At 45.4% G+C, this 27,682-nt stretch overlaps 1 protein-coding gene across 5 annotated transcripts in view; it reads right to left on the bottom strand.

The window, feature by feature from the left end:
• Positions 1 to 27,682, bottom strand: part of LOC144494735 (beta-crystallin B1-like) — a 94,920-nt gene that overhangs the window by 58,934 nt on the left and 8,304 nt on the right. For 4 of the 5 annotated variants that reach the window (XM_078214012.1, XM_078214010.1, XM_078214007.1 and 1 more), the window contains exon 2: positions 18,771 to 18,827. In XM_078214012.1, the coding sequence (XP_078070138.1) occupies positions 18,771 to 18,827 (57 nt within the window). Of the gene's footprint in view, positions 1 to 18,770; positions 18,828 to 26,104; positions 26,167 to 27,682 lie in introns of those variants that run through there. The other variant, XM_078214009.1, reaches the window with a different exon arrangement.

Raw genomic sequence — 27,682 nt, 5'->3', positions numbered from 1 at the left:
AAGGACTTCTCAACCTTTGGAGTATTTCTGACAAATGGGCATTGAGGCCTGGGCAGTAGGCCTCACCACACAGTGCTGTCCATCCGCTCGCTGCCTAATGTCCAGTCACAAATCACCAGGTGGAAACATTAATGAAACTTGGCCATTGAAGGCCACAGAGTCCCGGCATCATGAAGGCACAGCAGGAGGATATTTAACCACTGAGTCCAAGCAGAAGGCACTTTGCAGATACTGGGGGTGAAGCTGGTATTTAGTATCGAACAGGCAATAGAAAAATCAAGTGAAGTATAAAACAGGCTTCCAATTCACAATCGTCTCATTGTGTGCGATCTAATTTCTACCCAACGCCCTTCCAATAACTTACAAAACTGCACGGCACAAAAACAACTCCATTCAGCCCATCCTACACAGCACAGAAAGACTCCATTCAGCCCCTCCTACACAGCACAGAAAGACTCCATTCAGCCCATCCTACACAGCACAGAAAGATTCCATTCAGCCCATCCTACACAGCACAGAAAGACTCCATTCAGCCCATCCTACACAGAACAGAAAGACTCCATTCAGCTCATCCTGCACAGCACAGAAAGACTCCATTCAGCCCATCCTTTCTATGAGAGAACAATACAATTATTTACTGCTCTTTGACCTGCATTTATTTTTCTTTTCAATTTTTTATCCAATTCTCTTTTGAAAGTTCCTACTGTTTCCACCACCCTTTCAGGCAGCACCTTCCAGATCACAACAGCTCACTGTGTAACTTTCTCCCCTTCATCTCCCCATTGTCAACTTCTCCGAATGCTTATGAATAAATTTTCAGAACGTCAAACAAATAGATGTGGGAGCCATGTTCGCTTTTATTCTCTCTAAACCTAATGGGCACCATTAATCAGATTAAACGTGAACCTTCTCTATTGTTGAAAGGAAAGAGATGGTTACCGAGACTATTCAGCTTGTTTTCAGAGAATGGATCCCTCCGTATGAATGCTTGTCACTTCCAGACAGCACGTTACAAACTCGACTGATTATCTTAAATTGGTTGTCAGTGTAAGGTTTAGGCACACTCATGATTGTTTATCAAGTGCTGCCCCATAACAGAATCAAATCTAATAGCGGGCACTTAGTTTTGGGTTTAACAAACGTGAATTGATTGAGCACAGTCTTTACGAAAGTGACTTCCACATTCTCATCACCTTCTAGGAAAGAAACACTCCTCATCGGAGTTATTAGTAATTATTTTCATGGCCCCTCAATCCACTCTCTCCTACAATCTTCTCTGCCTATCAAACCTGTTCATCATTCTAAAAACCTCCATCCTTTCAGACCATCCCCAGTGAAAACAAAGTTTAAAAATTGATCTTTGATTTGATTTGATTTATTATTGTCACATGTATTAGTATACAGTGAAAAGTATTGTTTCTTGCATACCGTACATAGAGAAGGAAAGGAGAGAGTGCAGAATGTAGTGTTACAGTCATAACTAGGGTGTAGAGAAAGATCAAATTAGTGCGAGGTAGGTCCATTCAAAAGTCTGACAGCAGCAGGGAAGAAGCTGTTCTTGAGTCAGTTGGTACGTGACCTCAGACTTTTGTATCTTTTTCCTGACGGAAGAAGGTAGAAGAGAGAATGTCCGGGTGCGTGGGGTCCTTAATTATGCTGGCTGCTTTGCCGAGGCAGTGGGAAGTGTAGACAGAGTCAATGGATGGGAGGCTAGTTTGCGTGACAGATTGGGCTACATTCACGACCTTTTGTAGTTTCTTGCCTGGTGAGAGGAGATTTTATTTTTGATACAACTCATTTAAATTCACCTGTTCCCTGTTCTAAAGCTGCTAATTGAATCTGGGCCAAGAAAACTTTGAGATGTCTTTTTAAAGTTTATTTATTAGTGTCACAAGTAGGCTTACATTAACAGTGCAATGAAGCTATTGTGAAAAGTTACTTTTATTGCCCAGATGAGGTCTGTTTGATGGAGTGAACCGTGTTGGAATTGGACAATAATTAAGGAGCTTTTAACAAACAGCGGAGGATTAACAGGTGTGGAAGGCGTACATCGCAAAATGTCACCTCAAAGTTACAGAGCGTGCATTGATTCTTTGGCTTGTTAAATTTAGACTGTATCCTATTCCTGACCGTGTGATGATAACTCTGTTCTGGTTATGTGGTCTACAATGCAAGAATTGCTAGAAAGGTTGCTGTACCCCTCCGGAACGCGGCTGCATCCTAGCCAGGATATTTGCATTCCATCTTTACTGCCCTTTCACACAGGGCACTGCACTGCTAAATCTGGTCCATCACTCAACAGTGGCTCAGTGGATAGTGGATAGACCTTTGGGTCAGAAGGTCATGGGTTCAAATCCTACTCCTGAAACTTCAGCACCAGAATTGAAGTTGGCATTCCCAGTACAATACTAATGATATCTTGCACTATCTTCTGGACAAAACATTAAGGAGAGACTTAATGGGGTAGTGGTAATGTTCCTGGACCAGAAGCCCAGGCTAATGCTCTGGGGACGAGGGTTCAAATCCCACTATGCTGCTGAGATATGAATTCAATTAATTAACTTGAAAGCTAGTCTTATAGCTAACATCAAGTTACCTACCTTATATTAAGTTGATGTTTCTCTACACCCCAGCTATGACTATAACACTACATTCTGCACCCACTCCTTTCCTTCTCCCTTATGTACTCTATGAACGGTATGTTTTGTCAGTATAGTGCGCAAGAAATACTTTTCATTACATCCCAAAACATGTGACAATAAATCGAATCAAAGTGTCAGATCAAACCCAAGATGGGGTGCAATGCCTTATCTTGTCAGCTTGGATCTTGTTTGTCTCTCTTGTGGGATCATGAATTGGATTCAATTGGATTTTGAATTTGGTTTTTGGAGTAAGCAAGGAATGGATTCGGATTTGCCCGGTCCACTCTGCACATTGGCTTTGGAGCTTTAAGGATGGAGTAAAAAAATTAAATAAAAGAAAAACCATCATTGTTAAAAACTCAGGGAGGGAAATCTGCTGTCCTTACCTGGTCTGACCTACATGTGATTCCAGAGCCACAGCAATGTGGTTGACTCTTAATTACCCTCTGAAATGACCCAGCAAGCCACTCAGTTCCCAGGGATATTAGGGAAGGGCCAGAAGGAACAAACAGTAGAATGGGAAATTAAGAATACTGATCTGAACCGCTTTCTCCTTCTGAGGGGCCTTGCCAGCAACAGCCACATTCCATGAAAGAATTTTTAAAAAACTTAAACTGAGGGCCGGGTTGGTACGAAAAATCCTATGGCACTATTCCAACGGAAGCTCTGTCTGATGTCCGGGCCAACATGCAACCTCAACCAGCATCACTGCGAAACAGACTATCTGATCAATAACTTATTGTTGCAGTTTGTGGGCTCTTGCTGTGCACTAACTGGCTGCTATGTTTCCTACATTACAACAGTGACTACACTTTGACATTTCATCATTGGCTGCAAAGCGCTTTGGGATATCCTGAGGTCATGCAAGGCGTTACAGAGATGCAAGCCTTTATTTAGGCCTTCCAGAACCCCATCTTAAACATCCAAAATGGACACACGTGGCAAACGATTTCCTTTACCAGAGACAAACACTTTGAAAAACAGCAATCCATTTTAGTAGACTCTTGTTTACTAAAATAGACAAAGTCGATCTTTATTGACCAGAACCTTCCCACATTCCCAGCATGTCAGCCTAGGATCAGGCGCAGATCCCATGCTAATCTCCTTACGGAGATCTCTTGCATCCAAATTCCAGAGCTTAGGGTCCAACAGGCAGCTAAGGGTAGCCACTGGCAACCACTGGTAGAGCAATTGAGACTTGAGATGTTCAAGAGACCAAAGGTTTTTTGACTTCCTCTACTCCTTTTATCCCATGATTGGTGACCAAGCCTCTACTCAGGAACGCCTCTAACAAAGTGGCATTTAAATGCCCTTAATGATCCTCTGGTGCCTCACAGGAACATGACTAGAAAAGACCTGACACCAGGTTACATAAGGATATTGTGATAACCCCATAAGTTCCATGGGGAATCTCTAATTGAAATGGTGCGATGACAATAATCTTTCACTCAATGTCAGTGAAATGAAGGAAATAGTCATTGACTTCAGGAAGCGTAGTGGCAAACATGCCCCTGTCTACATCAATGGTAATGGAGTAGGAATGGTCAGGACCTTCAGGTTTCTAGGTGACCAGATCACCAGCAACCCGTTCTGGTCCCTCCACGCCAACATTATATAGTTAAGAAAGCCCACCAACACCTCTACTTTCTCAGAAGACTAAGGAACTTTGGCATGTCTACTATGACTCTCACCACCTTTTACAGATGCACCATAGAAAGCATTCTTTCTGGATGTATCACAGCTTGGTATGGCTCCTGCTCTGCCCAAGGACGCAAGAAACTACAAAGGGTTGTGAATGAAGACCAGTCCATCACGCAAACCAGCCTCCCATCCATTGACTCTGTCACATTTCCTGCTGCCTCGGGAAAAGCAGCCAGCATAATTAAGGCCCCCATGCACCCCGGACATTCTCTCTTCCACCTTCTTCCGTCAGGAAAAAGATACAAAAGTCTGAGGTCACGTACCGACCGACTCAAAAACAGTTTCTTCCCTGCTGCTGCCAGACTTTTGAATGGACCTACCTCGCACTAATTTGATCTTTCTCGACACCCTAGCTATGACTGTAACACTACATTCTGCACCCTCTCCTTTCCTTCTCTATGAACGGTATGCTTTGTCTGTATAGCGCGCAAGAAACAATACTTTTCACTGTATGTTAATACATGTGACAATAATAAATCAAATCAAATTAAAATTGATCTCCTTGTGGGGCTCATTGAACACGAGTTCCCTTGGTAACTGGCAAGGGCCTGCCCTAGTGGAACCCCTCACCTGAGCCCTTTAGAAGGCAGAGATCGCGGCGGGTCAGCAGAACTATTGTCTCGTTTGGGACTTGGTATATGTACATCATGGAGTAGTGGCTTTATTTTGTGGTTAACAATAAATGCTGTTCTTTTCCAGTCAGGCTTCCTGAGTTATTACTGAGATATTAAAGGGCAGATGATCAAAAGTAGATCTTAACAGCGATTTATAAGTGGAGGAGGGAGAGGTGCAGAAGTTCAGGGAGGAGATTCTATCACTTAGGACCCTCACAGCTGCAGGCATGGCCACCAATGGTGGTGTGATTAACATCAGAAAGAGGCCAGGATTGGAGGAGCGCAGAGATTGAGGGTTGTATGGGCTTGTCGGCCGCGTAAGGGAAGCAGCTGAGCCTAGGTATAACTTCAAATAAGACCTCATGTTGAAACTTCCCCATGATCACCAAGATAAAGAAACAAAGGCTCGGGCAATCACTGTAACATTAGAGCCAACATCATTCAAACCTGACCAGTGACATTCCAGAAATGCCATTCCCATGACTGCAGCCTAACTTGAGTAACTGTCATTTGATCATCTATACTTATCTTTGCAACATTCAAACTTGATCTTAATAGATTACAGTAAAGAGATAATACGAAAGTTTTCTTTCAAAAAATGTAATTGATATGGAATTAATCTCATGAAAATCTCAACCATTCGTTAGCAGAGAAACACTTTGCCTAAGACATAATAACAGTTTCATATTTTGCTTTTTATAATCAATATCAAAGTGTATTACAGGTTGGCACAAGGTTGTGCCTTAAGAACAAAGAACAAAGAAAATTACAGCACAGGAACAGGCCCTTCGGCCCTCCAAGCCTGCACAGACTATGCTGCCCGGCTGAACTAAAGCCCCCTACCCTGCCGGGGATCATATCCCTCTATTCCCATCCTATTCATGTACTTGTCAAGACACCCCTTAAAAGTCACTATCGTATCCGCTTCCACTACCTCCCCCGGCAGCGAGTTCCAAACACCCACCAACCTCTGTGTAAAAAATTTGCCTCGTACATCTCCTTTAAACATTGCCCCTCACACCTTAAACCTATGGGCGGCACGGTAGCACAGTGGTTAGCACTGCTGCTTCACAGCTCCAGGGACCTGGGTTCGATTCCCGGCTTGGGTCACTGTCTGTGTGGAGTTTGCACATTCTCCTCGTGTCTGCATGGGTTTCCTCCGGGTGCTCCAGTTTCCTCCCACAGTCCAAAGATGTGTGGGTTAGGTTGATTGGCCATGCTAAAATTGCCCCTTAGTGTCCTGGGTGCGTGGAATAGCGGGTAAAATATGTAGAGATATGGGGGTAGGGCCTGGGTGGGACTGTGGTCGGTGCAGACTCGATGGGCCGAATGGCCTCTTTCTGTACTGTAGGGTTTCTATGATTTCTTCTATGATTTCTATGTCCCTGAGTAATTGACTCTTCCACCCTGGGCAAAAGCTTCTGACTATCCACTCTGTCCATGCCCCTCATAATGTAGACTTCTATCAGGTCGCCCCTCAACCTCCGTCATTCCAGTGAGAACAAACCAAGTTTCTCCAACCTCTCCTCAAAGCTAATGCCCTCCATGCCAGGCAACATTTTAACATTTGTCAAAGGCCTTGCTAAAGTCCGTGTCGACAACATCAACTGCACTGCCCTCATCTACCTTCTTGGTTACCCCTTCAAAAAACTCAATTAAATTTGTGAGACATGATTTTCCACTCAACAAAGCCATACTGACTGTCCCTAATCAGTCCTTGCATCTCTAAATGCCTGTAGATCCTGTCTCTCAAAATACCTTCCAACAATTTACCCACCACAGATGTCAGGCTCACTGGCCTGTAGTTCCCAGGCTTTTCCCTGCAGCCCTTTTTAAACAAAGGCACAACATTTGCCACTCTCCAATCTTCAGGCACCTCACCTGTGACTATCGATGATTCAAATATCTCAGCTAGGGGACCCACAATTTCCTCCCTAGCCTCCCACAATGTCCTGGGATGCACTTCATCAGGTCCCTGGGATTTATCTACCTTGATGCGCTTTAAGACGTCCAGCACCTCCTTCTCTGTAATATGTACACTCTTCAAGACATCACTATTTATTTCCCCAAGTTCCCTAAGGTCCATCCTTTTCTCAACAGTAAATACTGATGAGAAATATTCATTTAGGATCTCACCCATCTCTTGTGGGTGAGGTGTCTTCTCTTATGAGACGCTCCTTAAAGCCAACCCATTTGACCAAGCTCTTGGTCACCTGTCCGTAACATCCCCCTATATTGCTCAGTGTCAAAATGCCACTTGACAATCATTCCGCCACTCGGGATGTTTTACAGCAAGTCCCCATTCTAAGTCGTTTTGCTTTTTAACGTCGTTCTGCAGTGTTTTAAAGATGTTCTGCGGTGGCTCAGTTGCCACCATTTTGGGGCACCCAGATTGAGGGTCAGGTAGAGGTCACAACCCAGAAGGTCAGCAAGAGGAAGGGTCCACATAGATCGGGGGGGGATAGGAGAGCGGGATGTGTTGCAAGCAAGAGTTTCGGCCAATAGGAGGCACAGTGACGGAGCGGTAAGTAGAAATTAGCACATTTTGTTTGTATTTTTAAAGTTATTTTACTCTAAAAATTATTTTACTTAATTTCACTAGGCGGTGGCCTAGTGGTATTATCGCTAGACTATTATTCCAGAAACTCAGCTAATGTTCTGGGGACCCGGGTTCGAATCCCGCCACGGCAGGTGGTGGAATTTGAATTCAATAAAAAAAATTTGGGATTAAGAATCTACTGGTGATCATGAAACCATTGTCGATTGTCAGAAAAACCCATCTGGTTCACTAATGACCTATAGGGAAGGAAATCTGCCGTCCTTACCCGGTCTGGCCTACATGTGACTCCAGAGCCACAGCAATGTGGTTGACTCTTAACTGCCCTCTGAAATGGCCTAGCAAGCCACTCAGTTCAAGGGCAACTAGGGATGGGCAATAAATGCTGGCCCAGCCAGTGACATCCATGTTCCATGAATGAATGAAAAGAAATATAGGAATTTAGCAATGTAGAGTGAAAATCCAGCCTTAGAATGTTCCATCTACCTTCTCAAGATGGGGAATCAAGGGAAGGTCCTTTATACATCATGGTTTCATTTACTGATAAGTTGTAAATTCAATAATATGATTAATTTTGGAAAGATTACACACGTGGTTTCTTCATTCTCACTGAATTATGTACACAAGAGTGGAAAGTACCCTGGAGGAACAGGGTACATTTCTTTCAAAACCCTGGGCCATCTGAACCTTTTCAAATCACTGAAGCTAAATGATGAAAATGAAACTTCAGAACATCAAAACCCACGTCATTCAACCTTGATCAAGTGTTGTGCTCCACAAGTAACATTTGAGGACTCAAAACAACACAAAAAAGCCACTACATTGCACAAGAGTGTTTGATCTTCCCTGTCTGCACTTGTCCGTAAGATGTTTACTACCCATTGCCAACCAGGCATTTATCCAATTTTTATCAAAGGGGTTTCCCCCAACCTACCATTAGCCCTTTTACTTCCAAAGCTCCTCCACTATGATTAATATTGTAAATCACAGGTAAGGCGCCAATAACTAGAGGGCAGGATACCACCCAGTGTTGAAAGGATTGTGACAAGTGGGGTAATGATAGTCAGGTGATGCCCGCTTGTGTTTTAAAAGTCAGCTGATTGCAAGGCAAATTGCCAATGGCCTCGTAAATTGTCAGAGATGTTGGGCGGGATTTTCCAGCTCCACTCGCCCCAAGGCCAGAAAATCCCACCTGAGGTCAACGGAACTTTGCATGGTCCGTGTCCCGCCCGCTACGATTCCCGTGAAAATTCCGCCCGCTGTCTCTTCAAACCGGATACTGTAGTGACTTCATCAAGACCCATGAGGTTGGCCTCTTGGAGTACGAGCTCCCTGATTGAGGTAATGATTGCCTACCCAATCAGGGAGCCTCGCCTGTATATTATTATGGGAGGTCCCCTGGCACTCCGGATTCTGACTGTGTACCTGAAGCACTCTAAGGAGTGGAATAGAGTTTGTAAATAAAGGGAATCTGGTGAAAGGAAACAGGCCTCTGAGGAGTTATTTCCGACACACTCGTGAAATTTGTTGAAAAGTAGAATATGGTGGAGGCTGGAATTCCAAATCAAAAACAAAAAATGTTGGGGCAAAAGCTCAGCGGGTTTGGCAGCCCCCATGCGGAGAGGGAAAAAGAGTCAATGGATGTGATGTTACGGCCTCGCTCGTCCCGAAACCGTAAAATCCCACCCGAGATCAACGGACCTTCCCATTGTCCGCCCCTCGCCCACTCCGATTCCCGTGGAGGGCGGGGTGGTAAAATTGTGGCCAATATTTTCAGACCTGTGGCCTCTGGATGAAAAGACCAAAGATAGTGGCAGATGGAATTCAAAGTGCAGAAGTGTGAGGGCATCCATTTTGGACCCATGAACAATGGATCAAAGTATTTTCTAAACAGTCGGAAGCTCGGAATGCTGGAGGTGCGGAGGGATTTAGGGATCCAAGTACGCAAATCAAAGTTAGTAGAAAGGACAAATTGCTTCGAGGTGGCAGGTAATCTCTCAAGCATGGAAGAATCATAGAATCATAGAAACCCTACAGTGCAGAAGGAGGCCATTCGGCCCATCGAGTCTGCACCGACCACAATCCCACCCAGGCCCTACCCCCACATAGTTACCCGCTAATCCCTCTAACATACGCATTTTAGGATTCTAAGGGGCAATTTGTTTTTTTTTTAACCTGGCCAATCAACCTAACCCGCACATCTTTTGGACTGTGGGAGGAAACCGGAGCACCCGGAGGAAACCCACGCAGACACGAGGAGAATGTGCAAACTCCACACAGACAGTGACCCGAGCCGGGAATCGAACCCGGGACCCTGGAGCTGTGAAGCAGCAGTGCTAACCACTGCGCTACCGTGCCGCCCAGTAGGTTAAGAGATATTCTAATTGCGGTGTTTAAAATGATTAAAGGATTTGATGGGGTCAATAACGAGAAACTATTTCCTCTGGTTGGGGAGAGTCCAGAACATGTGGGGGGTGCAGACCCTGAACATTCAAGCCAGCCCATTTAGGGGTGATTCAGGGGAAGCACCCCCTCACACAAAGAGGTGTGAAAATCTGGAACTTGGGCCGCCAAAGAGCCGCTAAGTCTGGGGATCAATTAAGCATTTCAAAACTGGGGGGAATAGAATTTTGTTAGATAAGGGGATTAAGGATTACAGAATCAAGATGGGTAGATGGAGTTAAGATATGCATCAACCCATGATCTAATTAAATGGTGGAAGAGGATTGAGGGATTGAAAGGCCTCCTCCTTTTCCTATGTTGCGAACATACGTTTCCCTTGCTGCTTGATATTTTGATGTGGAGGTGCCAGTGTTGGACTGGGAATCACAAGCTTTCGGAGCGCTGCTCTACTCACCTGATGAAAGAGCAGCGCTCTGAAAGCTCATGATTCCAAATAAACCTGTTGGACTTTAACCTGGCGTTGTGAGACTTCTTACTGATATTTTTGACAAGCTGGATCACGCCCACTTCTGAATCTTCACTGAATTCCGCAGCCCACAGACATTTGCTTCAGAAACAGGGCAGCTGGGAAGGGGGGAGTGGGGCAGTTCCTGAGACACAGGGGTTCCCGTCAGGTACCAAACCAAGATGGCGTTGGGCTTGCCAACACTGAGCTGCTGAAAGTTGTCAGCTTATCCAGGACGTAACACTGCAACAGGCAAAGAGCAGAGCAGGCTGACACGGAGCATCAGAATTGGAATCCAGTTGGCAGCTATCGACATGGGTGTGTGTAAGCTTACACCATATTTACAAATGAAATGACTGAAGGAAAAACATTGATGTGGAAATGGGTCACCGGCTCTCTGGGAAGTTAAGATTAATCTGTCACCAATAATCATTGTTGGTCTTTTCCTTTCATTTTCTTTTCACTCTGCTGTCAACTAGTTTCTTTTGAGCAGTTGGGAGATAGAGGGGATATTTGGGAGGTCATAGAATCATAGAATCTACTGCATGGAGACAGGTCCTTCGGCCCAAACTGGTCCATTCCAACCTATAAGCCCATCTAAGCTAACCCCATATAGAATCATAGAACCCCACAGTGCAGAAGGAGGCCATTCGACCCATCGGGTCTGCACCAACCACAATCCCACTCAGGCCCTATCCCTGTAACCTCACGTATTTACCCTAAATAGTCCCCCCTAAGGGGCAATTTAGCGTGGCCAATCCACCTAACCGGCACATCTTTGGACTGTGGGAGGAAACCGGAGCACCCGGAGGAAACCCACGCGCAGACACAGGGCAAACTCCACACATGATGTGGAGATGCCGGCGTTGGACTGGGGTAAACACAGTAAGAAGTCTAACAACACCAGGTTAAAATCCAACAGGTTTATTTGGTAGCAAAAGCCACGAGCTTTCGGGAACAGGCTGTCCCTTCGTCAGGTGGGTGGGAGTTCTGATTACAAACAAGGCACAAAGACACAAACTCAATTTATGTCTTTGTTTGAGTTTGTGTCTTTGTGCCTTGTTTGTAATCAGAACTCCCACCCACTTGGCGAAGGGACAGCCTGTTCCGAAAGCTCGTGGCTTTTGCTACCAAATAAACCTGTTGGACTTTAAACTGGTGTTGTTAGACTTCTTACTGTGTAAACTCCACACAGACAGTGACCCAAGGCCGGAATCGAACCCGGGTCCCTGGCGCTGTGAGGTAGCAGTGCTAACCACTGTGCCGTGTAGAATCATAGAACCTACGGCATGGTCATAGAATCGGTGTCATATGATGGAATCTCCCAGAACTGCCAACTGAAGTTGGCAACTCCAATTGGAGAGGCTGTCAGGGTTTGTGAAGCTGCTGGAGTTGGCTGTGAAGGAGTAGAAACTATTGGAGGAGAGGGGCTAGTGATGTAGGGACATGGCTGAACTGGAATAGCAGCAGGGCACAGCACGCAGAGGCAATATTCCCCCACCCTGCTCCAAATTAGACAGCTATATGGGACAATCTATGTTAAGCTTTCGGTAAAATTAGAACACATCAAATTTTCCAGATATCCTAGACCGAGTTAAAATAAAATTCACAAGAACCTTTTCGGTTACAGAAATAACCGCACATATGATACCGGCTTTAATCGTGCCTGAAATACAGACAACATTTTCAGCTTACTTGCTGTGCTGGCATTGCTGTTTAGTAAAGATTTGTCAGCACAATTCTTCTACATCTTAATCGCTTAATTGAACCAAAAATAAAAATGTGCATTTATATAGCGCTTTTCACAACCCCACAATGTCCAAAAGCACCTCATGGCCAATGACGTACTCTTTGAGGTGCAGTTATTGTTGTACTGTAGGAAATGCAGCAGCCAATTGGCACACAGCAAGATCCCACAAACAGCAATGTGACAATGACCAAATAATCTGTTTTAGTGATGTTGATTGATGAATAAATATTGGCCAGGGCATCAGAGATCTATCTTTTATTTATTTATGGGATGTTGAAGCCATATGGGACGGCACGGTGGCACAGTGGTTAACACTGCTGCCTCACAGCGCCAGGGACCCGGGTTCGATTCTGACTTCGGGTCACTGTCTGTGCAGAGTTTGCACATTCTCCCTGTGTCTGCGTGGGTTTCCTCCGGGTGCTCCGGTTTCCTCCCACACTCCAAAGATGTGTAGGTTAGGTGGATTGGCCGTGCTAAATTGCCCCTTAGTGTCAGGGGGACTAGCAGGGTAAATAGGGGTTACAGGAAGAGGGCCTGAGCGGAATTGTTGTTGGTGTAGACTTGATGGGCTGAACGGCCTCCTTCTGCACGGTAGGGATTCTATGATTTGGCAAGGACAGCATTTGTTGCCCATCCCTAATTGCCCTTGCGAGCAGTTAGGAGGCAACCAAATTGCAGTGGGTCACATAAATATACAAACAAGGCCGCTCGGCCCCTCGATCCTGCTCCACCATTCAATAAGATCATGGCTAATCTGATTGTAACCTCAACCCCACATTCATGCCTGCCCCCAATAACCTTTCACCCCCTCGTTAATGCAGAACCTAACGAGCTCTGCCCTAAAAATATTCAAAGACTCTGTTTCCACTGCCCATTGAAGCAGAGAGTGCCAAAGATCCACAACCCTCTGAGAAAAAGAATTTCTCCTCACCTCTCTCTGAACGGGTTGCCCCCTTATTTTTAAACAGTGACCCCTTGAGCTAGATTCTTCAACAAGAGGAAACATCTTTTAAAGGATTCCATTAAATCGCCTCTTACTCTTCTAAACTCTAATGGATACAAATCTAACCTCTGCAGCCTTTCCTCGTAAGATAACCCACCTATTCCTGTATTAGTCTAAAAAGAACATAGAACATAGAACAGTACAGCACAGTACAGGCCCTTCGGCCCTCGATGTTGTGCCGAGCTTTGTCCGAAACCAAGATCAAGATCCCTATCATTCTGGTGTGCTCCATGTGCCTATCAAATAACCGCTTGAAAGTTCCTGAAGTGTCCGACTCCACTATCACAGCAGGCAGTCCATTCCACACCCCAACCACTCTCTGAGTAAAGAACCTACCTCGGACATCCCTCCTATATCTCCCACCATGAAGCTTATAGTTATGCCCCGAGTAACAGCTACATCCACCCGAGGAAATAGTCTCTGAACGTCCACTCTATCTATCCCCCTCATCATCTTATAAACCTCTATTAAGTCGCCTCTCATCCTCCTCCGCTCTAAAGAGAAAAGCCCTAGCTCCCTCAACCTTTCCTCATAAGACCTACCCTCCAAACCAGGTAGCATCCTGGTAAATCTCCTCTGCACTCTCTCCAATGCTTCCACATCCTTCTTATACTGAGGTGACCAGAACTGCACACAATATTCCAAATGTGGTCTCACCAAGGTCCTGTACAGTTGCAGCATAACCCCACGGCTCTTAAACTCAAATCCCCTGTTAATAAACACTAACACACTATAGGCCTTCTTCATGGCTCTATCCACTTGAGTGGCAACCTTCAGAATTCTGTGGATATGAACCCCAAGATCTCTCTGTTCCTCCACATTCCTCAGAACCCTGCCGTTGACCCTGTAATCCGCATTCAAATTAGTCCTACCAAAATGAATCACCTTGCACTTATCAGGGTTAAACTCCATCTGCCATTTTTCGGCCCAGCTCTGCATCCTATCAATGTCTCTTTGCAGCCTACAACAGCCCTCCACCTCATCCAATACTCCACCAATCTTGGTGTCATCAGCAAATTTACTGACCCACCCTTCAGCCCCCTCCTCCAAGTTATTGATAAAAATCACAAATAGCAGAGGACCCAGCACTGATCCCTGTGGTACACCACTGGTAACTGGTCTCCAGTCTGAAAATTTTCCATCCACCACCACCCTCTGCCTTCTATGAGATACGGTAAGAAGTCTCACAACACCAGGTTAAAGTCCAACAGGTTTATTTGGTAGCAAATACCATAAGCTTTCGGAGCACTGCTCCTTCGTCAGATGGAGTGGAAATGTGACGAAGGAGCAGTGCTCTGAAAGCTTATGGTATCTGCTACCAAATAAACCTGTTGGACTTTAACCTGGTGTTGTGAGACTTTTTACCGTGTTCACCCCAGTCCAACGCCGGCATCTCCACTTCTATGAGATAGCCAGTTACTTATCCAATTGGCCAAATTTCCCTCTATCCCACACCTTCTTACTTTCTTCATGAGCCGACCATGGGGAACCTTATCAAACGCCTTACTAAAATCCATGTATACGACATCAACTGCTCTACCATCATCTACACACTTAGTTACCTCCTCAAAGAATTCAATCAAATTTGTGAGGCAAGACTTACCCTTCACGAATCCGTGTTGACTATCCCAGATTAAGCTGCATCTTTTCAAATGGTCATAAATCCTATCCCTCAGGACCTTTTCCATTAACTTACCAACCACCGAAGTAAGACTAACCGGCCTATAATTACCAGGGTCATTCCTATTTCCTTTCTTGAACAGAGGAACAACATTCACCACTCTCCAGTCCTCTGGCACTATCCCCGTGGACCGTGAGGACCCAAAGATCAAAGCCAAAGGCTCTGTAATCTCATCCTTTGCCTCCCAAAGAATCCTAGGATATATCCCATCTGGCCCAGGGGACTTATCGACCCTCAGGTTTTTCAAAATTGCAAATACATCTTCCCTCAGAACATCTACCTCTTCCAGCCTATCAGTCTGTATCACACTCTCATCCTCAAAAACATGGCCCCTCTCCTTGGTGAACACTGAAGAAAAGTATTCATTCATCGCCTCTCCTATCTCTTCTGACTCCATGCACAAGTTCCCACGACTATCCTTGACTGGCCCTAACCTCACCCTGATCATTCTTTTATTTCTCATATAAGAGTAAAAAGCCTTGGGGTTTTTCTTGATCCGACCCGCCAAGGACTTCTCATGCCCCCTCCTAGCTCTCCAAAGCCCTTTTTTTAGCTCATTCCTTGCTACCTTGTAACCCTCAAGCAACCCAACTGAACCTTGTTTTCTCATCCTTACATACGCTTCCTTTTTCCTCTTGACAAGACATTCAACCTCTTTTGTGAACCATGGTTCCCTCACTCGGCCATTTCCTCCCTGCCTGACAGGGACATACCTATCAAGGACACCCAGTATTTGTTCCTTGAACAAGCTCCACTTTTCCTTTGTGCCTTTCCCTGACAGTTTCTGTTCCCGTTTTATGCTCCCTAATTCTTGCCTAATTGCATCATAATTACCCCTCCCCCAATTATAAACCTTGCCCTGCCGTATGGACCTATCCCTCTCCATTGCAATAATGAAAGACACCGAATTGTGGTCACTATCTCCAAAGTGCTCTCCCACAACCAAATCTAACACTTGGCCCAGTTCATTACCCAGTACCAAGTCCAATGTGGCCCCACCTCTTGTCGGCCTATCCACATATTGTGTCAGGAAACCCTCCTGCACACACTATACAAAAACTGCCCCATCCGTACTATTCGACCTATAAAGGTTCCAATCAATATTTGGAAAGTTAAAGTCTCCCATGACAACTACCCTGTGACCCCCACACCTATCCATAATCTGCTTTGCAATTTCTTCCTCCACATCTCTATTACTATTTGGGGGCCTATAGTAAACTCCTAACAACGTGACCGCTCCTTTCCTATTTATAACTTCAGCCCATATTACCTCAGTGTGCAGATCCCCCTCGAACTGCCTTTCTGCAGCCGTTAAACTATCCTTGATTAACAGTGCCACTCCTCCACCTCTTTTACCACCTTCCTTACTCTTACTGAAACATCTATACCCCGGAACTTCCAACAACCATTCCTGTCCCTGTTCTAACCATGTCTCCGTGACGGCCACAACATCGTAGTCCCAAGTACCAATCCACGCTCCAAGTTCACCTACCTTATTCCAGGTGCTCCTTGCATTTAAGTAAACACACTTCAACCCACCTTCCTGTCTGCTGGTACACTCCTGCGACCTTGATACCCTCCTCAGTACCTCACTACACTCAACACTGGCTTCTGGACTACAGCTCGTTTTCCCATCCCCCTGACAAATTAGTTTAAACCCCCCCGAAGAGCCTTGGCAAATTTCCCTCCCAGGATATTGGTGCCCCTCTGGTTCAGATGAAAGTAATGTTTAGTCTAGTAAACCTTACCTGAACTGCTTCTAACACATTTACAATTTTCCTTAAATAAGGAGACCAGTCCTGTACACAATACTCCAGATGTGGTCTCACCAATATCCTGTACAACTGAAGCATAACCTCCCTACTTTTTTAACCAATTCCCCTCACAATAAACAATAACATTCTATTAGCTTTCTTAATTATTTGCTGTACCTGCATGCTAGCCTTTTATGATTCATGTACTCGGACACCCAGGTCCCTCTGCATTTCAGAGCTCTGCAATCTCTCACCATTTAGATAATGAGCTTCTTTTTTATTCTTCCTGTCAAAATGGACAATTTCATATTTGCCCTCATTATACCTCATTTACCAGATCTTTGTCCACTCACTTAACCTATCTGGGTCTTTTTGTAGCCTCCTTACGTCCGCTTCACTATTTACTTTCCCACCTATCTTCATATCATCAGCAAATTTAGCAACCATATTGAGGGTCACATGTAGGTTAGACTGGCTAAGGACGGCAGATTTCCTTCCCTAAAAGGGACATTAGTGAACCTGATGGGTTTTTACAACAATCAATGGTAGTTTCATGGTCACCTTTACTCGGGTGAGCTTCCAATTTTTAAAAATGAATTGAATTTAAATTCCACCAGCTGCTATGGTGGGATTCGAACCCATGTCCCCAGTCCAGTGACATCACCATTAGGCCACTATCTCCCCATAAACAAAGGAACAAATCCCTCGCTCTTCTTTGAAATACCGCCAGGTCTATATATCACATGATGTGGAGATGCCGGTGTTGGACTGGGGTGGGCACAGTCAGAGGTCTCACAACACCAGGTTAAAGTCCAACAGGTTTATGTGGAATCACGAGCTTTCGGAGTGTTGCCCCTTCATCAGGTGAGCGCTCCGAAAGCTCATTATTCCAAATAAAGCTGTTGGACTTTAACTTGGTATTGTGAGACTTCTTACTATATATCACATAACAGCAGCCTGCATTTATATAGTGCCCTTAAAGCAGTAAAACCTCCTGAAACATTTCTTGGATGCAGTTATCAGACAAAAATGTGACATAATTGTACACCATTAATTGCAACAACAGATCAAGGAAACAATTCACTGGCCTGAGTCAACCATAAAACATGTTGAGTTGATAAGCAGAGTGAGAATCCATCCTAATCCTCACATCCAATCAAATTGCCAAGTCACTAAGTTTTTGTTGTTCTGATTTGAGTCCTGTGCAGAACGTGAGTCGTGAGTCTTCGAGTGAGATGTGTGAAGATGTTCAGAGATGGAGCGAGAGCTGGTGTGAGTTCTTTGATGAAGTGACAGAGAGGGTAGATGAGGGTGGTGCAGTGGATGCTGTGTACATGGACTTGCAAAAAGCACTTGTTCAAGTACCACATCGCAGACACGCTGTGAAAACTGGAGGCGGTGGGATTAAACAGCAGTGGCTGCATAGATCCAGAATTGTCCACAAAATAGGAAGCAGAGAATAGTGCTGACTGATTGTGTGTTCGATATGGAAAACCTGCAGGGTCGTGGGCTGAGGTGTGGAGGAACTTTTTGATACAGTGAATTGTCATGATTTAGAATGTGCTGCTTGAACAGGCAATGGAAACAGATTCAATAATGACTTTCAAAAGAGAACTGAACATACGCTTGAAGAGGAGATAGGTGTGTGGCTGGGGAGAAAAAGCAGGAGGGAATGGATAACTTTTTCAAAGAGACGGCACAGATATGATGGAGTGAATGGCGTTCTGTGCTGCTTTAGTCTGTGATTCTATACTATAAATACCTTGATCATTCAATGTGTGGCTGGTATGGAGAATAGAAGCATAAAAATGGGAATAGGTGTCTATGTATGTCAGTGTGTGTGTGGTGTTTGTGTGCATGTGTGTGCACACGTATGTGTGCATGTGTGTGTTTGCATGTATGCGCATGTTTGGGTGTATGTTTGTGCAGTTGTAGTGTGTTTGAGACTATGTGCACATCTGTGTGTGTGTGTGCATGTGCGTGTGTGCGTGTGTTTGCATGTGTGTGCATATTTAGTTGTGTGTTTGTACATGTACGGGTGTGTTTGAGACTGTGTTTGTGTGTGTGTGTGTGTGTGTGTGTGTGTGTGTGTGTGTGTGTGTGTGTGTGTGTGTGTGTGTGTGTGTGTGAGAGAGAGAGAGAGAATGAAAGCTCTCCTACCAGAAGTAACATTGGCCTTTTCCATGTGGTTAAGCCCAGGATTCCTGAAAGGATCACCTGTAAAACACGTTGTAAGAAGGGATTACTATTGGGTTCAAACACACTTGAAAATAAATGCAGCTCCACAAAACAACACTCAACCACTTTGTCCGTGTTGGAGGGAATTCCAACTTGACACAAGCTTCGAATCTGTAAAAGCCAAGCCACAACGCAAAGACTTCTAATGCGGACAGAGAACGTAAGAAATAAGGATGGGCAGAGACCATTCGGCCCCTCAAGCCTGGTTTACCATGGATTCATGGTTGACCGGGGCGGCAAGGTAGCACAGTGGTTAGCACTGCTGCTTCACAGCTCCAGGGTCCTGGGTTCGATTCCCGGCTCGGGTCACTGTCTGTGTGGAGTTTGCACATTCTCCTCGTGTCTGCGTGGGTTTCCTCCGGGTGCTCCGGTTTCCTCCCACAGTCCAAAGATGTGCGGGTTAGGTTGATTGGCCAGGTTAAAAATTGTCCCTGAGATGCGTAGTTAGCGGGTAAATATGTGGGGGTAGGGCCTGGGTGGGATTGTGGTCGGTGCAGACTCGATGGGCCGAATGGCCTCCTTCTGCACTGTCGGGTTTCTATGTATTTGGCCGTAACTCCACTTTCTCACCAAGTGACAATCAATGAAGTTCAGGTAAACACAAACATAAATGTGGATTAAAAAGGAGATGATTACTTATGAACTGGGACAGATTGCAATGGGATCAGAGACGGTGAAGGAGATCTTTAATGGAGGTGTCACTCATGAAATCAGTAACGGTTGCGATGGAGTGGATGAGGAGAAATTGTCTCCTATGGCAGCAGGATTGGCAACCAGAGCAACGCGTTTCATGAGATTCCCCAAAGAAATTGAGGGAGCATGAGGAAACACTTGTTTTTCAACTACACCGAGTCATTGTGATCTAGAATATTCTGCCTGAAAGGGAGGTGGAAGCAGATTCAATAACTTTCAAAAGGGAATAGGATAATGACTCAATGGGGAGAAAATTGTCAGACTATGGGGAAAGAGCAGGGAAATGAGACTAAGGGAATCCCTCTTTCAAAGAACTGACATTGGCACGCTGGGCCGAATGGCCTCCTTCTGTGCTATATCATTTTATGATTCTAGTTATCTACATACCATGGGGGTCAGGGAATGCAGGTTAGTACAGACACCAGAGTATAATCTGAATGATTACAGGAGACTGAATCACCTCAGTTCAGCACAGTGTGATTCTCAAATCCCATCAGATGGGCTAAAGCTAGCGTAGGGCAAAAGGAAAGGAAATAATTTATCAATATCTGTCAAAACATCTATAATAATATTATGGCCTGACAGTGGAAAGTGTGTCACCAAGACCTGAAGCCATTGTTGTCACTGAAACTTATATTTTTCATCAAATTAACAGATGAGGAAGGTTTTCATTAGACAGGACAAAACACTTGGAAGGTTTCTCTATGAGAGCCTCCAGTACATTAACAATCTAGTCCTGACTTAATGGAAGTTGCCAGTGTGATGGGCTACATGGCAAGCTTCTGTGACATGATTCACTTTGTGCTCATTAGGGTGATGACAATTAGCTGGTTCCCATTCACCCTCACACTCAATTTTACTAACTGCCTACAGTTATGTTCTGGCTCAACACATCAAGATTCTGTGTACATTAATCCACACAAGCTTCCTCCTGGCCATCCTCACCTCATCTTTTTTTAATTCATTCAAGGGATTTGGGCGTCTCTGGCTAAGACAGCACTTATTGTCCATCCCTAGTTCAGGGCGGCAGGGTGGCACAGTGGTTAGCGCTGCTGCCTCACAGCACCAGGGGCCCGGGTTCAATTCCAGCTTTGGGTCACCGTCTGTGCGGAGTCTGCACGTTCCCTCTGTGTCTGCATGGGTTTCCTCCGGGTGCTCCGGTTTCCTCCCACAGTCCAAAGACGTGCAGGTTAGGTGGATTGGCCATGGCGAATGTGTGGGGTTACGGGGATAGAGCTGGGGAAAGGGGCCTGGTTAAGACACTCTGTCAGAGAATCAGTGCAGACTCGATGGGCCGAATGGCCTCTTTCTGCACTGTGGGGATTCTATGATTCTAGTTGCTCTTGAGAAGGTGGTGGTGAGCTGCCCACTTGAACCGCTGTGGTCCCTCTGGTGTAGGTACACCCACAGTGCTGTTAGTTCCAGGATTTTGTCCCAGTGACAGTAAAGGAATGGCCGATATATTTCCGAGTCAGGCTGGAGAGTGGCCTGGGGGAGATCTTACAGGCGGTTGTGTTGGCGTTCCCATGTGCCTGTTGCCCGAGCAATATTTCCCCAAGCAATATCAGAAAAAAGGAAAGAGAAGACTGTGATTAAAATGATTAGCAAATTCATGAGTAAAACAAGAAAGCAAATGCAAATGTGACAGGTTTTGGGATTTCCATCCCATTATCATATTTATGCGAACAAACCCCGCAGATGACTGAATCGTTATGCAGTTGTTTAAAAACAATGTAAAACACAGGAATGGGAGGAGGTCAATGGGGCCTTGATCTGGGCTCCATCCAACACATTCTTGCTGCTGGTCATTATTCCTGCTGGCTTGCTGTCTGTGAGAGTTCTTCAATCTGATTGGCTGATCAGCCAGCTTGATTACATCACTATTTTTGGACACCACAGATCACATTAACACTGCAATGAAGTTACTGTGAAAATCCCCTAGTTGCCACACTCTGTCGCCTGCATGGTTAATGCACCTCATAGAATCATAGAAACCCTACAGTGCAGAAAGAGGCCATTCGGCCCATCGAGTCTGCACAGACCACAATCCCACCCAGGCCCTACCCCCTTATCCCTACATATTTACCCGCTAATACCTTTAACCTACGCATCTCAGGACACTAAGGGGCAATTTTAGCATGGCCAATCAACCTAACCCGCACATCTTTAGACTGTGGGAGGAAACCGGAGCACCCGGAGGAAACCCACGCAGACACGAGGAGAATGTGCAAACTCCACACAGACAGTGACCCGAGCCGGGAATCGAACCCGGGCCCCTGGCGCTGTGAAGCAGCAGTGCTAACCACTGTGCTACTGTGCCGCCCATCTTTGCACCGAATCAGCACATCTTTCAGACTGTGGGAGGAAACCAGAGCACCCGGAGGAAACCCACGCAGACATGGGGAGAACGTGCAGACTCCACACAGATAGTGACCAAAGCCAGGAATCAAACCTGGGTCCCTGGCACCGTGAGGCAGCAGTGCTAACCACTGTGCCACCGTTGAGGGGTGTATGAGTTCAGATTAGATTGCTCATCTGATGAATGATGCCTTAAATTTGCCATGAACTAGGCATGGGATTCTTAGGGGTGTGTGCAAGATGTGCAGGTTCGGTGGATTGGCCATGACCAATATGTGGGATTACAGGGTTAGGGTGAGGGATTGGGTCTAGGTAGGGTGCTCTTTCAGAGGGTCGGTGCAAACTCAATGGGCCAAATGGCCTCTTTTGTAGTGGAATTCATTGCCACAGAAGGCTGTGGAAGCCAATTTACTGAGTCTATTTAAGACAGAGAAAGATAGGTTCTTGATTGGTAAGAGGATCAAGGGTTATGGGGAGAAGGCAGGAGAATGGGGTTGAGAAACATATCAGCCATGATTGAATGGTGGAGCAGATTCGATGGGCCAAATGGCCTAATTCTGCTCCTATCTCTTATAGTCTGTCTTCTGGCCGTTCACGCCAACGGGATCTTTCAGTCCCGCCAATGACGCACCCCCACCATGGGATTCCCAGCAGCAGGGAGAGGATTCAATGGTTAGCACTGCTGCCTCACAGCGCCAGGGACCCGGGTTCAATTCCAGCTTCAGATCACTGTCTGTGTGGAGTTTGCACATTCTCCCCGTGTCTGCGTGGGTTCCCTCCGGGTGCTCCGGTTTCCTCCCACACTCCAAAGATGTGCAGGTTAGGTTTGCCATGTTAAATTGCCCCTTAGTGTCAGGGGGACTAGCTAGGGCAAATGCATGGGGTTATGGAGATAGGGCCTGGGTGGGATTGTGGTCAGACTCGATGGACCAAATGGCCTCCTTCTGCACTGTTGAGAGTCATAGCTGACATGCCAGATTTCCTTTGTCTTCTGAGAAAGTAGAGGCATTGGTGGGGCTTTCTTAACTATAGTGTCGGCATGAGGGGACCAGGACAGGTTGTTGGTGATCTGGACACCTAAAAACTTGAAACTCTCGACCATTTCTACTTTGTCCCCATTGATGTAGACAGGGGCATGTCCTCCTTTAAGCTTCCTGAAGTCAATGACAATCTCCTTCGTTTTGTTGACATTGAGGGAGAGATTATTGTTTCTGTACCAGTTCACCAGATTCTCTATCTTATTCCTCTTTCTCGTCATTGTTTGAGATCCGACCCACTACAGTGGTGTCATCAGCATACTTGAAAATCGCCATGTTTTCGTCCCCTACCCCACGCAATCCTCTTCATCTCTCTCTCCCACAAGAGGGTCAGCATGCAAGAGTAAGGAAGCCTTGCTGTAATCATACAGTTTTTGGAGTACTGTGCACTGTTTGGTCACCTTACCGAAGGAAGTATGTACTTGCCTTAGATGAGGTGTAATGAAGGTTCACCAGATTTATTCTAGGATGATAAATTGATTACATCGAGCCTATATTCTCTGGGGTTTAGAAGAAATAGGTGATCCTGTTTCAACATATAAAATTATTGGCGGGCTTGACACAATACACAAGAACACACAAGAAATAGAAGCAGGAGTAGCCACCAGGCCCTTCAAACCTGCCCCACCATTCGATACAATCATGACTGATCTATGCCGGCCTCAGCTCCTTTTCTGTGCCATTTCCCTGTAGTCCTCTATTCCTCGATCTATCAAATATTTATCAACCTCCACTTTAAATACATCTAACAATCCAGCCTCCACCTCCCTTTGGGGCAGAGAATTCCAGAGATTCACCACCCTCTGCGAGAAGAAATTTCTACGCACTTCAGTTTTAAATAGCCGACCCTTTATCTTGTAGCTGTGTCCCCTTGTTCAAGACTCTCCCACAAGTGAAAACATCTCACCATCTACCCTGTCAAAACCCCTCAGGATCTGATACGTTTGAATAAGGTCACCCCTCACTCTTCTAAACAGCTTGTTACAGGAGAAGCTTGTTACCTCTCTCTATTGAGAGGCAGTTTCCCCTGATTGGACAGTCTGGAACTAAGAGTGACGTTTAGAACTGAGACGAGGAGAAATAGAATTCTCTAGAGCATAGAACTGTGATTATTCATCAGTGAGTAGAGTCAAGATTAAAATCAATAGATTTTTCAACGCTGAAGGGAAGGAAGGAAGATTAAGTTGACGTAGAGGATCATCTGCCAAATATTGTCCAATAACTCTTCTTTTGAAGTGTCTTGAAATGCTTTACTATGTTAAAAAGGCACTATACAAATGCAAGTTGTTGTTCATGTGCAGAGTTATGGAGGAAACATTGATAAGCGTAAAAGGCCTATAACCAGGAGAACCTGTTCAAATGTTGCACTGGGAAAACTTGGTTAACCTGTACACAATTGTCCCTACACCTGGTGGACAGTGAAGAAGGCTATGTAGGATTGCAACGGGATCTTGCTCAATTGGGCCAGCGGGCGGACGAATGGCAGATGGAGTTTTATTTAGACAAATGCGAGGTGATGCATTTTGGTAGATCGAACCAGGGCAGGACTTACTCAGTTAATGGTAGGGCATTGGGGAGAGTCATAGAACAAAGAGATCTAGGGGTACAGGTTCATAGCTCCTTGAAATTGGAGTCACAGGTGGACAGAGTGGTGAAGAAGGCATTCAGCATGCTTGGTTTCATTGGTCAGAACATTGAACACAGGAGTTGGGACGTCTTGTTAAAGTTGTACAAGATATTGGTAAGGCCACACTTGGAATACTGTGTATAGTTCTGGTCACCCTATTATAGAAAGGATATTATTAAACTAGAAAGAGTGCAGAAAAGATTTACTAGGATGCTACCGGGACATGATGGTTTGAGTTTTAAGGAGAGACCATAAGATCATAAGACATAGGAGCAAAATTAGGCCATTCAGCCCATCAAGTCTACTCTGCCATTCAATTATGGCTGATTTTTTCTCATCCCCTTTCACCTGCCTTTTCCCCATAACCCCTGATCCCCTGGATAGACTGGGAATTTTTCCTCTGGAGCGTAGGAGGCTGAGGGGTGAACTTATAGAGGTCTATAAAATAATGAGGAGCACAGGTCAGCTAGATAGTCAATATCTTTTCCCAAAGGTAGGGGAGTCTAAAACTAGAGGGCACAGGTTTAAGGTGAGAGGGGGGAGATACAAAAGGGTCCAGAGGGGCAGTTTTTTCACACAGAGGGTGGTGAGTGTCTGGAACAAGCTGCCAGAGGTAGTAGTAGAGGCGGGTACAATTTTGTCTTTTAAAAAGCATTTAGACAGTTACATGGGTAAGATGGGTATAGAGGGATATGGGCCAAACCCGGGCAATTGGGACGAGCTTAGGGGTTAAAAAGGGACAGCATGGACAAGTTGGGCCGAAGGGCCTGTTTCCATGCTGTAAACCTCTATGACCCATTGAAATGGAGAAACCGTAAATGTTTGGTTCCGGATGGGATTTATTGACGGCACTGATGAAAAGTGATCGGATTTTCCTTTTGAGATTGGCAGTTGCAGTGAATTGAACTTTTTGTAAATAACTTTGTAAATGGGCAGCACGGTTCAATTCCAGCCTCGGGTCACTGTCTGTGTGTAGTCTGCATGTTCTCCCCGTGTCTGCATGGGTTTCCTCCGGGTGCTCCTGTTTCCTCCCCGACTCCGCGGGTTAGGTGAATTGGCCATGCTAAATTGCCCCTTAGTGTCAGGGAGAATTGCAGGGTAAATACATGGGGTTACGGGGATAGCGCCCTGGGTGGGATTGTTGTCAGTGCAGGCTTGATGCGCCGAATCGCCTCCTTCTGCACTGGAGAGATTCTATGATTCTAACTCAGTTCTGCCAAAGTCTCCCACACCCTCAAAAGTAACAACTCAGCTACACCCTTGCTTGAAGCACAGGTGCGCAACTCAGGAACCCTCCAGGTGAATGCACTGAAGAAACCACATATCAATCCCAAGCAGCAGCAAGTTATATCATGTGATACAGTCAGTCCGCAAGACATGCTGTTGTTTTAACATCCATGCAACAAAAGTGCCTGGGGTAGTCATTCTCATGCAAGAAGCCAAGCACATGAGATCACTGCCACACACTCAGCTCCCTCCACTGTACTCCCGACCTGACTGAACACATGCGTGCTCTGCTACAAACCTCATCTCCCCACTACCTTATCCTGAGAATCCTGACCAACCCATCCTCCCGCACGGAAAGCCTTTCATCCACATCGACAGTCCTGATAACATCTGAAACATGAACGGACAGCTCACGTCTAACACCTCAAACGCTGGTCTGCAAATGTTCGCAGTCCTATCTCGCCTTGTTTCCTGCTCACAGTCGCAAAACAAAAGAAAATTAAATTGTGCAAGGTTTTCAGACATTTTACATCGGCCCTTACATCCATGTGTGGGGAGACGATGGCCACGTGGTATTATCGATACACTATGAATCCAGAAACTCGGCTAATGTTCTGGGGACCCGGGTTCAAATCCCGCCACGGCAGATGGTGGAATGTGAATCCAATAAAAAATATCTGGAATTAAGAATCTACTGACCATGAAATCATTGTCAATTGTCAGAAAAACCCATCTACTTCATTAATGTCCTTTACGGAAGGAAATCTGCCTTCCTACCCAGTCTGGCCTACATGTGACTCCAGAGCCACAGCAATGTGGTTGACTCTTGATTACCCCCAGGCAACAAGGGATGGGCAATAAATGCTGGCCAGTCAGCGATGCCCATATCCCACGAATGAATAAAAAAAACTGTCTCCCCCTACACTCGCCCCTAACAATGTTGCCTCCCAGAGGAACATCAAATTTCCAGGTACTACTGTAACGTGAAGAAGACAACTTAGATACTGAGAGAGACAGGGGACACCAACTCACTGTGTGACTCCAAGCTAGGGTTGCCAACTGATTGTCGGAGTATGTAAGGAGCTGGCAAATAACTAATTTAGACTTAATGAGATCACTTTGAAGCAAAGCACATACCAATCTTCACAGGATTGTTCATGACAACAACATCAGAAATAGGAGCAAGAGTGGACCACATGGTCCATCAAGCATTGTCCGTCATTCAATATGATCATGGCTAATATTGGGCTTCAACTCCATTTTTCCCACTCACTCCCCAGACTCCTTGATTCCCAGAGAGACCAGTCTATCCAAGGCTGAAGTAAATTCAATGATGGAACATGCGCAACCCTCTGAGGTAGAGAATTCCAAAGATTCACAACCCTTTGGGTGAAGGGATTTCTCCTCATCTTAGTCCTAAATGATACTCTGAGACTGTGCCCCAATGTTTTAGATTCCCTGATCAGTGGAAACAATCCCCCAGTGTCCACCCTGTCAAACCCCTTCTGAATTTTCTAGGTTTCAATGAGATCATCTCTCATTTTATTGAACTGGAGAGAATATGAACACAATGTACTCAACATAGGACAACTCCCTAATGGCTAATCCTACCTAACCTACACATCTTTGGACACTAAGGGGCAATTTACCATGGCCAATCCACCTAACCTGCACATATTTGGACTGTGGGAGGAAACCAGAGCCCCCTTATGTACTAATTACTACTCAGTACTAATTTGATGAACCTTCGCTATATTGCCTCCAATGCAAGTATATTCTTTCTAAAATGAAGACCAAAACTACACACAGTATTCCAGATGTGGTCTAACCCAATCCCTGCACAATTGTAGCAAGACTTCTTTATAGAGCATGAATTGGGTTTCATAAAATCC

The sequence above is a fragment of the Mustelus asterias genome, chromosome 6 (assembly GCF_964213995.1).
Source record: "Mustelus asterias chromosome 6, sMusAst1.hap1.1, whole genome shotgun sequence".
NCBI lineage: Eukaryota > Metazoa > Chordata > Chondrichthyes > Carcharhiniformes > Triakidae > Mustelus > Mustelus asterias.
Note: the sequence above shows the minus strand (reverse complement) of the source record. Positions and strands in the feature narration are given on the sequence as shown.